General features: G+C 39.2%; 3 protein-coding genes across 3 annotated transcripts; 1 reads left to right on the forward strand and 2 right to left on the reverse strand.

Annotated features, from left to right (window-relative positions):
- The first annotated feature begins 3,118 nt into the window (after positions 1-3,118).
- On the forward strand, positions 3,119-9,004 carry LOC143460674 (uncharacterized). Its single transcript, XM_076958283.1, has 19 exons — positions 3,119-3,143; positions 3,467-3,544; positions 3,760-4,678; positions 4,913-4,981; positions 5,068-5,199; positions 5,360-5,401; positions 5,609-5,656; positions 5,978-6,019; positions 6,096-6,206; positions 6,346-6,387; positions 6,504-6,590; positions 6,820-6,979; positions 7,192-7,253; positions 7,461-7,488; positions 7,648-7,741; positions 7,822-7,993; positions 8,159-8,234; positions 8,439-8,515; positions 8,714-9,004. The coding sequence occupies exons 2-19, from the start codon at positions 3,491-3,493 to the stop codon at positions 8,740-8,742; spliced, it is 2,244 nt and encodes a 747-aa protein (XP_076814398.1). The 5' UTR covers positions 3,119-3,143; positions 3,467-3,490; the 3' UTR covers positions 8,743-9,004.
- Positions 9,005-9,047: 43 nt separating this feature from the next.
- Positions 9,048-11,995, reverse strand: LOC143460677 (RRP15-like protein). Its single transcript, XM_076958286.1, has 4 exons — positions 11,648-11,995; positions 9,865-9,959; positions 9,519-9,675; positions 9,048-9,402 (listed from the first exon to the last, which is right to left on the reverse strand). Exons 1-4 carry the CDS (start codon positions 11,993-11,995, stop codon positions 9,265-9,267), a joined length of 738 nt encoding a protein of 245 aa, XP_076814401.1. The 3' UTR covers positions 9,048-9,264.
- On the reverse strand, positions 11,644-13,906 carry LOC143460675 (RNA polymerase-associated protein LEO1-like). Its single transcript, XM_076958284.1, has one exon. It carries the CDS (start codon positions 13,821-13,823, stop codon positions 12,306-12,308), a length of 1,518 nt encoding a protein of 505 aa, XP_076814399.1. The 5' UTR covers positions 13,824-13,906; the 3' UTR covers positions 11,644-12,305.
- Between the last annotated feature and the right edge of the window lie 526 nt (positions 13,907-14,432).

Below are 14,432 nucleotides of genomic sequence, written 5' to 3' on the forward strand. Positions count from 1 at the left end.
TTAAGATATTGCGATATTTTCATAACTTTCCTCTGCTTTGCTCTGCTCTCCGCATTGAAGCGTATTACTCATTTACGCACCAATAACTCGACTAACTATTCTCTTGCGTTCTCTTCTCGCAGTCAGCTGGTTTACCGCACAGCGGGGGCGCGGCGTAACAAGAAGAATTTCTAGAAATGTGTCACTTTTAGAAATACTTAATTTACACTAAATTCACTTTCTTTAGTTTTACAATTATGATGTATACAGGAAGCCAGATGATTTTTCTACTAACCTGTCAAAATCCGATCAGTTTACGACGTATAGTTTTCTAGTAATTAACGATTGAAAATGTGTGTGCGGGGTCGGCCACACCTAGTTTTTTAGTAAACTCGCGAGCCTGGTTAGGATAGGGTTAACAACAAACTGTGAAAAATAGTTTCCGTAGCCCGACACCATTCGTGTGAAGGAACTCACGTAATTGTCTACATGCACATAGCACTTCACTTGCGATGCCTTCTAAATTTAGCTGCGTGATGACTTGTGACATTTACTTCCTTGTAGCGGTACAGTGGCCGGTAACTTGGAAGTGTTTTGTCGAGGAACTTTGGATAAAACTATGAGACGTAATTCATAAAACAACGAGTGAATGTTTCTGCTCGTAATCTTATTCAGTTTTTTAAAGTTTAACTTTGTTGACCGCTAAGAAATCTTAAGAGACCGCGACCTTCGAAACGAATTCATAATTTTCTACTGTAGTTGCGGTAGTATAAAGCTTGCGATATAAAATGCTTAAGAGACCGTTTCGTTTCGTTTCGTTCCAAGAACATACCGATTTTGTGTATAAAGTTAGGAAAGGATTAAGTTAGGTTTCGTTGTAGGCGAAGGTTTCAAGTTGTATACCAGTTGTTCGGCCTAAAACCGGTATATTATTGTTTATGCGATGTACCGTTTATAGCTTATGCCCTATGCTCGTGACATGACCGCTATGGTGTGTTTGCTAGTCAAAGCGTATAGCAAGTTACATGTATGAAGTATGATTATTATCCATTCAAACTTTGTAAAATTTCTAGCTAAGGTTAATATTAACAATTAAACGAATAATAGCTTAGGTTTCAGTATTTTTGTACGCTACTGTTTATTGTATTTCTAATTTTTGGCGCATTTAAACGTTAGTTCTTGAAATAGGAAACATTTATTATGTAAAGACTGCAAATTATGTACATCTACTTCTATACCTGGTTATTATTGTGTTTGCATGAACGTTGTTTCACTTTATCGAAAGCATCTGGCTTATTTCAACGGATATTTTGAAACAGTGTTTCTTTAGTCGGTTTATTTCGCGTGACGTCATAGGGTAAACAAAACCCTCACGTTATCAAACTGATCAACCAATCTAGTTTCGGTTTTAAGAATGCTTATGCTTTCCCCAATAAGCGCAACACATAACTGTTCCCGTTTAGAAAGCCGGAAGGTGTTATATTACGAGTATTTGGTGACACGCTATCAGGGGTGGGCAAACTACGGCCCGCGGTCCATTTTATGCGGCCCGCCGGCACTTGCAGAAACTCCTACTCATCACTTATTGTTTTCATTAAACAGGTAACATGACAAAATATTACCCTTTACGAGTGTGTTTTTCTCTTCACTTTCAGTGCGTAAACACACACACGTCAGTCGCGCATGTATTGCAACATACACTTCTCACGCATTGCTTGATTCAATTGTTTGATCATAAAATACAAATACGGTAGCGGCTACCGTAGGCCTTTGTGATGAAGATTGCGTAGCTTTAAACGTAACTGAGTGTGAAATGCAAAAATTGTGTTTAATATGAATATGCGTTTATTTACACACCGGGTAAATTTTCCTACTTTGTAATGAGAGTGTGCGGCCCGCCGGCTGCAACATTTTTTCTAATGCGGCCCGCAGTACGAAAAGTTTGCCCACCCCTGCGCTATAGCATAGTTTTCAGACTTCTGACCCGACTTGCCCTGTGATAGCCCAGCAGGTAAATCTAATAATGAAATGTTTGACAGAATTGAGTAAAGTCGAAACATATCAGCTGCGTCATGTTGGATTAAGAGACTGGAAATTACTGACTGATATTGCGAGACAAATCTTTCAATTTCACGATTGCGTCCGTCCATTGTAGAAGCGCATGTTTAGAAATAATCTCTTTTATGTGAAGGTGGCTTCTTGTTACTACTATTTGTACCAGCACAATAGTTCCTATATAAAGTTTACTTCCTGCTCAGTACGTAGCGTTAGTTTTTGTAAGATCTGCCAATATTAATGGTGTCGATATAAGTTAAAAACAAGCTAGTTAACCTATGCTTTTACCGACATAAAACAATTTTTCCTTTTTATTATCGTCGAAATTTTCCTGAGGTTACAATGGTAGGGTATAATGTACATAGCTTTCAGCCTAATTAAGGTTAAAAGGATTTTTGAATTATGTATGGGAATCAGATATCGTTAATGTGAATCTAATTCTATACCTAATTGATCGCAAAAATGGGTTCCATTTCATCCCAGCAATTAGTCAAATTCGTTTGTGGAATAATCAAATGATGTTTCGTGACAAAAGTCAGGCCTGCATGTGAATCATACAGAGAGGCCTACACAATACACATCAAGCGTTATAGCTCATGTAACTTCCTTTTAAAGTTTACCAGTATCATGAAGGAAGCCAGAACAGCAGACTATACAGCAGTTATGCTTGTACTGCGTTATGCTAGCTGCTATGCATTGAGTTACACAGCAACTAGTAATTTTGCTATTGCTAGATAAGTAGTAGTGCATGTGCTTCGTATAACTTAGATCAAGGAAGTTGTACTGCTAGCAGTTAAAAAGTCTTTGTTTAACGATACGATGTGTACAAGTGATTAACACAAGTGAAAGAATGAACACGTAAGAAATGAGCGTGTGCTAATTTTGGAACAACTGTCTATTGAGGAAAACAGCATTTAGGCATTAACTGCTGGCCTAGTTCTTTTGCCCACGCCAAAATGACCGCCCACATAGGAAGGATTTATGACGTAACGAAATCGCTACATTCGGTCCTGATATTAGCTTGCTTAACTGAATTGGAACGCTATCTGTCATAATAATCAGATATTGGATATTTCATCATAAGTAGGTCACGCAGCTCACTGTTAAAGGTAGGCGGTTACCCGGTTAGGTTAGGATAACATGAATGTAAAAAGCTAATTTTAGTTCTTACGGGCTCTATTTAAGTTATAGATGTAGAGTAGATTAGAAAGTACTTCTGGTTAGGTTCAAGATACTAATTACCAAAAAACGGCTTCAAACGTACACTTTGTTTTGGTGAAATGGTGACAGCCCTAAAGATTTTCACATTAAAGATTACAGTATGCAACCGAATGCCTTCATTTTTTGGTATTGTTGTATTATTATTAATACTGTAATATTGTTATGCTTCCCAACGCTATAGTTTACGCATATATTTCTTTTTGGTGTACAGTCTAAGATAAGCAATCTGATAGCGATGTATGGTCAACCTCCGCCTGCAGGAAAACCCGCATTGACACCCAAACCAACGGTAGGTAAATGACTGAACGAGCTTCATAATGGGCGTCACTATAACTGTTTCTAGTGCAGTAGGGTTTGCAATACCTTGTAAATGTTGTAATAGTAAATTATTTATAAGGGTCGACATTATTTTCACCTTGAGAGCAAAGCTGTAAGGATTTAAGTAAGATTAACAGCGAATTTACTTAACTGTAGAAACAATTACGGAAACTTATTCTTTTGCAGGGTGCTGGAAGGAATTGGCCGCCTTCGAATGCGTCAAATGCCGCAGGGTTTCCAAAACCGTCGTTAAACGATAACAGGACTCCGCCATTTAAGAATAACAATTTTTCGAAACCAGCCAAACCTGAAGGAAACAGCAATCCGTCATTTTTGCACAACCGTACCCCAAATGAAAACGGTTCTCCGAGCTGGGCTGGAAAAAATCAGAGCGACCATGGCAAGAAACCAAATTGGAGAGACCGCGCGCCTTCGAACGAGCTAAAGAATTCCCCGTTGGTGAAGACTGACCCACCGGCCGAAGAAGAACCTGTACCCCCAATCAGGAAATCTAAGTTAAACAAATTTGAAAATACGGCGAAGGATGAGAGCAGCACGCCGTCCTGGGTACGTCAAAGACAGCAAGTGCAGGAAGACAAACCTTCTTCGAATTGGAGAGATCGCACGTCTTCGAATGAGGTGAGAAAGCCGTGGGAGAAGCCCAAACCTCCTGAGAAACCTTCTGTCAACAGCCCAAATGAAGTCCGGAAGCCATGGATGAAACCTCCTCCTTCAGAGAAAGAGGAACAGAATCAGTCGCAGTTTGGAAGACCAAAAACGCTGCCTACAAATACCGGATCAAACGAGAATAAACCAGCTTGGATGCAGAAGAAAACACCTCAAGACGAAACCCCATCCAAGCCCGTCAACACGATTGCGGACGATCTAAGGAGTCAACTTGCGGCTCAATTCGGAGAAAAGCGCGCGAGTGTGAATTCGGAGCAATCACCGTCTAGAAAAGCCTCCGTGAAATCTTGGAAGAGCGACAGTTCCCATGGCAACGAAGAGCACGGTGACAAGGCGGAAGCAAATTCGATAGCGACGAAGCGTCCATCGTGGATAAATAAGAACGCCTCTCCTTCCGTCCCCAGAAAAGATCCACCGGGTAGGCTATTAAACATTTTTGAAGCATTTACGTGTTGGAGTTTGTGATTCACCATTGGCATTTTCGTACTGGATAACACGTAGCAATAAAGCTGTTGTTGACATGTTTACTGTGTTAAGACGTTAAATTAAGACTAGTAAAAACGATATCAGACTCAATCTTACGGTCTCACTCGGTATAATTTCGAGTTGTTTCTTTAGCTTCACCTCTCTAACGTTTTTTTGTTTCTTTCAGAACCCGCCAGTAGCCTGCCAACGGGAAGAAGATCTTTTTTAAACTCCCATAAACCAGCGGTTCCAGCAGGTATAACAAAAACCCAAAAGTTTGCACACAAAGCTCATGCGTATGTTTGCTATGAGTTCATGTATCTTCGATTGTTGCATTTGAAGCCAATATACCGGACACAACAGCCAGGTCTTCAAATTCTTCTCCCCGTAGACGGCCCATACCATCCTACATACACAGCCGCCAACCTCCAGCAAAACCAGGGAAACCCCCAAATGTGATATTACCAGGCCGCAGTAAGCAAAACGTTAAAGACCAATGTGTCCAGCTGTTCGTTTATATATTGCGAACAATATATAGTACATATATAATATAACAATATATAAACAATAAACGAATTGTGCTTGGTGTAGCTTGATGCATGCATGTGTTGTACTTTGAGTTGTCTGTTTTAAGGAACTCATTCACGTGATTCTCGTCCCAATCCTGGAGCTCCAGGTAATATTACTTTTTTCCTCGTATGAATCAGCTGCTATGCTTATTCAACGGAATTGTGCGCTCGTTGAATTGTACCCACTTACTTAAAGTGGCTTCAACTACTTCCTCGATATATTTTTGCACGTTTAAATGTTCGAATTGTGCATGTGCACGATAACCTGAGATGTAATTGATCCATTTTGGGTTTATGAAATTGTTTCTTAACAGCTCTTCCGGTACGTGATTATCAACAAACATCCTTATCTGGACCACCAGGTTTGATTGATTGATTGATTGATTGATTGCTGATGACTACGTTCTAACTTTATTAGCCTTATTGTGCATGAATTTTTCTCTTCGTTATGACAAACAGACATGTCGCTTAGTTTAGACGACTTGTTCACAGCGATCAACGAATAATTTATCAATTATGTTTAAATATTTGTCGACTGCAAAATTACATTACAATCTCAATGATAAAGTTGATCGTCACTTGATTTAAACGAGTTATAGTTTTTCGTCAAATCAGCAGTAAGTTGAACTCCTATGTCTTTTCCGCTTGTCTCCTTCTAAATCTATTTCGTTTTGCTTCATTAGCTCTTCCATCACGTGATCTCCCAACGCCACCGGCGCCGTCAGGTTGGTCGCTTTTTTCGATTTTGTAGGTCTTGGAGAATATTTCCAGTTTGTCATTTTTTCATTCTCATTAACACAGTGGGAGCTTCTCCCAAAAGAGCACCATCTTTTCTCAACCAAAGGAAATCGGAAGCTCAAACTCCTCCGATTCCATGCGGACTTCCGATTCCCCCAGACATCCTAGATCGGGGTAAGCTGATGTGCTGGAAGACGAAAAAATTCAACTACACTACAAATTCAAATGCAATCCAAGACGAAAAATTGATATTTTTGAAATTATATATTATATTCGGAATTAGATATTAATCACTAGATTTCCTCTTCTTCAGATTTTCCCAAACTACCAGACAGATCCACAAAGCAACTTCCTGGTAAGTGAACATCTTCTCCAGTTAGCAGATCTAAGTTGCGTTACAGACGCGATTTTTCGACGATATCAAACAAGTTGTTCCGTTTTGAACTCGATTTTGATAGATTTATTTTCTAGGTCTTCCGGCCCGCGACAATTCGGCATTTCCAGAACCTCCGGCTCCAGTTACTCTTCGGACGCTCCCTTCGCTTCCTCCGAGAGCAGGTGACTTTTAAACGAGTTTGAACGTTCTAAGGAAAAGATCAAAATTTGTCTTTCCGTTTTCCTTTATCTTACGACATAACATTGTCAAATTTATGCCTTGTGACGTAGTCGTGCCAACGTCAGCGTGATGTCATACATTAGTTAAAACAGATACATCTAAAATACTTAAAATCGATTGCTTACATTTATCGGTCGAGTTAATCAAGATCGGTTCTCATTATCGATTCAGGTCCACCGATGCCTTCACCAATGTCCCCGCCACGCGCCAGTGACGTTTACGATGACACGGAGTCAGCCCCGCCCCCCGCCCCAGGCATGGGTCATCCCCCGGTCCTCGCCCCAGGCATGGGTCATCCCCCGCTCGAAAAGACTATGTCGGCCGACGAGATGTGAGTCATACTTACCCATCCCACAGCCGCCCGTTGTAACTGCGCTTAGATAGCATAACTACAAAATTTGTCGTAGCCGTAATTGCTACTCTAAAGGAAATCACCTTAAGTGGTTGAAGCGGAATTGCGAACAATTTCTAAGTGAGAAATTCAGCGATTGTTAGAATTAGTCGCAAACCCTCCTCATATCTCATACATTTCTTTTAAATCAGCCCCACTTGGGAAGACGAAGATGAGGAAGCCATCTACGATGAAACTCCAGATGATACCGGAGGTACAAGTTTGTTGCAGCAGCATCAGATTGCAAACTGTGCTGTCATATGCATATTTACCGCTCGAACGTCTGATACTACATTTTATATTTTTTGTGTTAATTTGGTATCACGTTACACTCTTTAACCATCGTCTAAATTTATTACCTTCCATCGTTATTGGTTCGAATTGATGGAACTCTGGATTAAACGTCTTGATATATTTGCAGGCGCGTTCCCGGGCAATGGTCAAATGCAGTAAGATTTCATTATGTCGTTATTAGTTTGTAGCTTGTGTTGTCATTTTTGGTTCTTGCGAAACGTAAATTAAAACCTGTAGGCGTAGATTGGGTAATTTGTGATTTATAATCAGCTAAGTTGGACGGTGTTCCGTTCATTTATTTCTTCGCTTTGCAGGGATACGTCGCCCATCTCTAAGAAAGCGTCGAAGGAAGAGAAGAAAAAGAAAAAGGCTGAAAAGAAAGAAAAAGAAATTCGAGAGAAATTCAAGGTTTGGAAAGATGTCAAGGAATGGGCAAGCAGTCCTGGTAAGCGACCCTACTGTTCACTGTGTTTTTATGAATTGAACAGCTCCCGAAGGAGGGCGAAATTGTTGTTGAAAGCGTTGGGAAAGTGAAGTTGGACTCGAAGGGCTTGTGGGGGACTAACAATCTAACTGTTCACAAGAATGAAGACGTTGAAATTATTCGGATGAACGACAACCCAAAGTCGAAATGGCTCATTAGAAACAGTGAAGGCCACTGTGAGTTTGTTAATTCTAATTCACATATCGCTGCTAAGAACGATGCGTTCTCGCAGGAGTTTTTTTACACATGTGGAAAAGTATATGCGTTGCTTTAAGATGTCTGTTCAAAAATTTTTTTCCAACCGTAATTGTTTGAACGGAATATGTTGCACTCTTGTCTAGATGGTTACGTCGACTCCGATAACATCGACGTGAACATGGACGTGTTACGTCACACCATGCAAGGTGTTCGTTCCTCGTAAGTCTGATAGATTAGAATAATGTATCCCGTCATGTGCCTGGAAGAATAGGCTTGTGTTTGATTTAGATAAAGTGAAGAGATTGAAAGGATTTTAGTACCATGCAACTTTGAACTTTTCACAAACCGTTTTAAGAGTTAAAATGCTCAACCGTAAACAATCGCAACCTCACAATCATTTTAAAGTTTGCTTTCTTGCTTTAGTTCCGGCCCACCGGTTCCACCGCCGATGACATCACACGTGGTGCCTGAAGATGACGAAGCTGTGTACGACGAAACAGGTAATTTAACCAAGCGCATGAAGTAAACTAGTGGTACGGGTAACACTCAATGAGTACAAGATTTTTAAGTAATCTGTTAACATGTCATACGCATTTGGAAAAAGCTCTTTCTAGAGTAATTGGATTTCGTTGTTGTTTAGTTATTATTTCATGCTTTTTCGAAAGTTTTATCCGTTAATTCGATTTTTTTTATTTTAGTACCCGATGATGTTTATGAAGAACTGTAAACAGCTCTTGACTTGAGAAACACTCCATGTATATTACGATTAGTCAACGCGGATTTTTTTAGCCTTCACGTTTGATTGAGCGCAGTAACGACGAGGCATTGTCCCCTGTGCAATAGAAAACTATCAACAATGGCACTTACACTATTTTTCAGTAGTATTTTTCTGAAGTATGTTACTTGAGAGCTCGTTTTAAACTTTGTTGTTTCTCACATCTATAACCATGTCAAAATGTCGTGCAATGAAATAAAACTTGTCAAATGTATCTCTGCCATTTCATTTTAGCATTATAAAACTTCAAAGGTAAATTTGATAGAAATTGTTTATTTGCTTTACAAATGCAAGTTCATAAACCACCAACAGAAAGACGAGGTTGAATAGGAACTGCTAAGCCATTGGCACAGTGCTGCTCTAACAAGGACAGTTTCTTTGCGAGATCATCAGCATGATCAGGATGCAGACATTCCAGTGAAGAAGACATCCCTATGACTGAGCAAGAGAGAGGCATCCCATCCAAATGTGAGCTCATTCTTCATGGTCTTCCACTGTGTCATCTTCATCATCGTCGGATCGTTTATCCCAATCTTTCATACTACTCCCCAGCATAAAATCATCCTGTAAGACTGCCCATGCCGGTTTGGAGTCGTCCTCACGTTTGCCAGACTGAAAGGTCACAATTTACAAAATCTTATCATAGCAAGTTGGAGTCGCGTTTAAAAGTGGCCGTTTAGTAATTTGTAAAAGTCGACACAGGAAATAAATTATATACTAGTTATTACTTTTCTTGTTGTATCTTCGTTGAGCATGTCCAGAAATTTTCCTTTGTCGACGTCGCCTATAATCTTTTCCTTCTTTCCTTCGGTGTTCGCTGTTTTCAACTTCTCTTCCATCTCTCTCTTGTGCTTCTTCACAGTGTTGAAAAGTTGAATTACTCCTCTACACATAGACATAACATGTATAGCGCTAGATGACAGCATCACATTGAAACAATTCAAATAAATGTTATAAATTATAACTCTCTGTCACCCACTGCTAAACTGGGGTGGGTAGGGTTGGTTTTCCACTCTGGATTTAAGAAAAGCAATTATTTGCACTTACATTCTTGTTGTAGTGTTTTTAAATTACCTGGTTGCTGTTTTCTGTAGGGTCCGTTCGTAGTCTTTCTCAAGCACAGACGGTTTCACATAGTTCATGCTTTCCCATTTTCTCTTTTTTTTCAACTGAAATATGAAAAACATATAAAGCGTAGGGTCAGGACGAGTCGGATACGAGGTAGAGGATTCAGATGGATATTAGCCTACTTTCTATTATGCTAAGTCCATGTAATTGTCTGCATATATAGAAAACATTTCTTAGACGTATATGATTTGAAACACGTTTTTCCCCATGTATGAGCCCTTGTCCAGAAAAAATATCAGGCCAAAAAATGGGAGGGGACTTATTTGCCAGATCAAAAGTTTGGTTAAAAGATTTTTCATCGGCAAAATTACCTTGCATGTGATAAACAGTACAACACTGCATCCTTAAAGCACTAAAATCTCAACTTAAAGTTTGTTTGTCGTGTTGTTGAAATTTATTGACTGGCAACATAATTGAAATGCTGTTGGCTGACATTAAAGTTCCCTTATTTACAATGCAACATTTTTAGCATATTAGGCTAATGTTGAGGTTTGGCGCCGTGGCGCGCTGTGAATATTGATGAAAGTCATGGCAACTTTACCATTTGACTTACTTCTTTCGCGAAAAGATGAAGATACTAGATAATTTATTGATTATGGTTACTTATTCATGCTTTGAAATAAACAGTAATAACTTAGTGTAAAATATTTAAGAACTGGAGTCAATACTGTCACGGTCCCGTGTCTGTGTATATAAATGGTAGAAAATACTCACAACGGTAGAAGAAAAGAAGAATAAAGTGTATAATTAATTTTGCTAAAATCAGCAACAAAAAAACGATTAGACTAGGTATGACAACTCCAGGATAACAAAGTAGTACAATTGGTAAAACTATTGAACATTGCCGGTGCTACATTTAATCAAGCAATCATTTATTTTTGGCGAAATGCGCGGTGGGGATAAAAAGCCAATTGTTATTGGTGAGCTAATGAACAGGAAAAAGCAACAAAACCGAGAACGCTTAAAACGTGCTCAAAAAAATTAAGGTAATAATTGCTGGTAACTACTAGCATGAGTACTAAACCCATGATAGTTTAACTTACAAAACATAAGTTAAAAAGCGAAGTTAAGCAGATGAGCAGGCGGTGTGTCCTAGCATCAGATGATTGAAAATTGCTTCAACGCTGTACAAGAGTGGCAAGTAATTATGTCATTATTAAACTGTGTGGTATATACTACTTTTTTAGATCAAATAAATTCTACTCTTTTTAACAAAACAGATCTACAAGAAAAGCGCATGTTAATTAGTTGCAAAAGGTGCATAATCAACCATTATCTCCCTCTACATGTTCATTATTATGTACCTCGGATTTTCGCACCTTAAGAAGCTGCAATTACATTTATTACATTTTGCCAAGAACAGTGTCAAAGTTTCAACATTCAGCTCCAGAAAGTCGAGTGAACCTAATATGTGTAATATGATTTAGAGTGACTATTTCACTGAAAGCGGGTCATGCAGCCCGTTGTTTAAGGTAGGTGGTTAGCTTAGCAGAAAGGACATGCAAAAAGTTAGCTAGTAGTTAGTTAGCCAGTAGAGGTTTTATTGAAGTTTTATTTGGATTAGAAGGTAGATTTTGGTTGCTATGTTATAACACTGATGTTAGATGAAGTTGTTGCAGCCTGTAATTTACGACTGCACAAACACAGCATTATTCCCAATATTTTATACTGTAGTATTCGCAAAATAAACTATTTTGACGTAACTGAAATGCACATTTTGAAAACTCACTCGCCGCCTTCTTTCCCTTCTCTCTTCCTCTTCTTCGTCCTCTTCTTCACCAACTTTTGATTTTGCAAGGATTAAGCTTTCTGCATCCTTTGGTCCTTGCTTCCCCAGGACTTTGGACATTGCATCGGCCCAACCAACATTTCCATTTTCTTCTTCTTCAATCTCGTCATGAATCATCTTATCATCAACCATAACACCCATTTTACATTGCAATATTGAACCTACTGAATGTAACAAAGTATCAGTTTTGTTACAGCTGTTGATTCTACAAAAAGCCACAAACAAAAAAATAAAATGATATATGCTTGTAATTTCACATAAAGTACACTTATGTGGCAGTGAAATCATCACATAAAAAGCCAGGCAAGGCTAAATGAAAATAAACACATGTTTGCACTAAGCATTATTGACTTTAATGTCACATTAAAATCTTTAGTGACTATCTGTAGAGCACTCCATACCTATTTGTAACAAACAATGGACAAATAAGGAAAAGATCCCAAGTGATTGAATAATATGAAACAACAATGTAAGTTAAGCAAACATCAGCAACGGATTTTTGCAGTATATATAAACGTAAACCTGGTACTGCAAACAGTGATGTTGTTTTAAAAAAAAATTGATGGATAAAAATCTGACGTGATGAAATTCTCAATGGTCATTCTAAATCGTCTTCATCATCAACAATGTAGGTCTTTTTACGCATTTCTCCATCCTCAGTTCGTTTTCGCTTGTTGTCGATAAAGTCGTCATCATCATCAGAACTCAGTCTCTTGGCGTTTATCAGCCTCTTTTCACCTTCGGACTCAGAATCAGAGCCATAAATATTTGGTCGCTCCCATCTGTTACCAGTTGTACCAGAACCACTCTTAAATCTATTCTTTATAGCGGATACACTGATGCCTTCATCATCATCGTCATTTGTTGTTCCGTCTTCGTACCGATCTTCTAAGTAATTTGTATTGAGACCTCTTGCATGCGACCGCTCTCTCATCCTCCTCTTCTGTGCTTCACGTCTGACGTGAGCTTTTAATTGTTCTTCTTCCTCTTTCATGAGAGCAGCTTTGCGTGATTCCGGATCCTGACCAGCGATGGGCAGCACCCTCACTTTCTGTTGATTCTGGTTGTGTCTCATTGCAAGTCTGTTGGTCATTCGCTTATGGGTGGCCGACTTTGTGCTGTGGGGCCGGAAGGTGAGCTTGGTTTTGAAAACAGCTTGTCCTTGCAGCCCTGTGCCCTGTCTAATAAACAAGTGGTTGTGGTCGCCTTGCAACGACATCTGATGCACGTCAAAGATTTCTGATCCCAGATGCATGGACATGCTCCCGTCTGACCACTTGACCATGCGAGCGTTAGACTCTGTCAACTCAATGCCATTCTCATCAACATACTTCTTCCATCGAATTGTATTCTCAACTTTCAATTTAAGTCTCGTTCTTCCCTCTTCGTCTAAAAGCTCATCCTCTTCAATTTCATCTTCATAAACTGATGGATCAAATGGTCGAGGTTCAACGCTTATAAAATTGGGAAAGCGGACAAAATGAATTGCGGAGCCAAGGTTGGTGCTAATTTTTGGCATCTCCACCTCAATAATCGTTTCTACGGCTTCTTTCTCTTCGGGAGCAGCGGGAGTTTCTTCGTCAACTTCTATTTTTTCATTTTTGTTGTCTCCTCCTTCTTCATCACTTGAAATGTCTGAAGCATCACCAAATAAATTATTAACTTCCTCTGTTTCTTGGTTATCAGCGTTGGACGACTGATCACTGTCGTCCTTGATAAGCCTCTGTTTTCGATTTCCAATTTCACTATCATCGCTGTCATCTTGATCGACTGCTTGATGGTCTTCCTCTGCTTCATCATAACTTTCTCTTGCATGCTCGTCATGATCAGCACCGTCCCTGTCAGACATGTACTCTGCATCACTTTCAGCATCAACTTCCTGTGGATTTTCCATCACGTCGCTGTCATCGCTCCCTGATTCCGCATCTTCATGCTCTGCTATGTTCTCTGCCTCGTCTTCGGATACTTCATTTTCCTGCTCCACCGTGTTATCAGCATCATCGGAAGATGAATCACCAAACAAGTTCTTTCCGGGACTTTGCGCAACATTTTCATCATCCTCATCACTGACGGCACTGTTTTCAGAATCTGATCCAAATAGTTGATTTTCATCCATTTTTGCAAAATATCGATATAATTTGCATAAAATAGATTGAATGTGAGCAAAAGGTTTGATAAAATTTTCTACATAAAAATTTAATGTCTGGTAATACAAAGAAGTGAACATTAGTCAAGGGCTTGAGTGGTTTTAAGCAAAGGATCAACTTTTATAGTTGTCTGAGACAACTAGATTTTGCGGCAGGCAAGTAAATTAAAGGCTAACCTATTACTTGCCTGTCGAGCAACTAACTTTTTGATAACTAGTGCTTCAGGAAAAGGTTTTAACAATAAAAACTCGTATTGAAGTCTGGAGCAAACTTTGCTGTAACCTATCATTAAAGGTATATTCGTGTGGTCATTTCTTAAACCATGCAAAATATTTCACAGTAAGTAGCCTAAGCTATTGACTTCAGTTTAAGGAGAATCATCAGTTGCTTGAACACACCACTTGCTCGTTTGTTTAATTTTCGCTTTTTCAACTTATGTTTTATGGATTTAACTAATTCTAGGTTTAGTGGCAGTGCTAGTTGTTACCAGCAAATATCAACGTTACTTCTCTTGCGTACGTTTTAACTCTTTTCGGCTTTGTCACTTTTTCCTGTTCATTGGCGAGTGTTAGTAACAA

Source organism: Clavelina lepadiformis, chromosome 5 (assembly GCF_947623445.1).
Source record: "Clavelina lepadiformis chromosome 5, kaClaLepa1.1, whole genome shotgun sequence".
In the NCBI taxonomy this organism is placed as follows: domain Eukaryota; kingdom Metazoa; phylum Chordata; class Ascidiacea; order Aplousobranchia; family Clavelinidae; genus Clavelina; species Clavelina lepadiformis.

Excerpts from the sequence above, each read along its gene's own strand:
- LOC143460674 (XM_076958283.1), top strand. The coding sequence starts at position 3,491 with ATGTATGGTCAACCTCCGCCTGCAGGAAAACCCGCATTGACACCCAAA. Across the intron at positions 5,657-5,977 it reads ATCCTTATCTGGACCACCAG|CTCTTCCATCACGTGATCTC; the intron begins GTTTGATTGATT and ends TTGCTTCATTAG. Across the intron at positions 8,516-8,713 it reads AGCTGTGTACGACGAAACAG|TACCCGATGATGTTTATGAA; the intron begins GTAATTTAACCA and ends TTTTTATTTTAG.
- LOC143460677 (XM_076958286.1), bottom strand. The coding sequence starts at position 11,995 with ATGATTTCACTGCCACATAAGTGTACTTTATGTGAAATTACAAGCATA. Across the intron at positions 9,676-9,864 it reads CTACAGAAAACAGCAACCAG|AGGAGTAATTCAACTTTTCA; the intron begins GTAATTTAAAAA and ends GTCTATGTGTAG. Across the intron at positions 9,403-9,518 it reads ACGAAGATACAACAAGAAAA|TCTGGCAAACGTGAGGACGA; the intron begins GTAATAACTAGT and ends GTGACCTTTCAG.
- LOC143460675 (XM_076958284.1), bottom strand. The coding sequence starts at position 13,823 with ATGGATGAAAATCAACTATTTGGATCAGATTCTGAAAACAGTGCCGTC.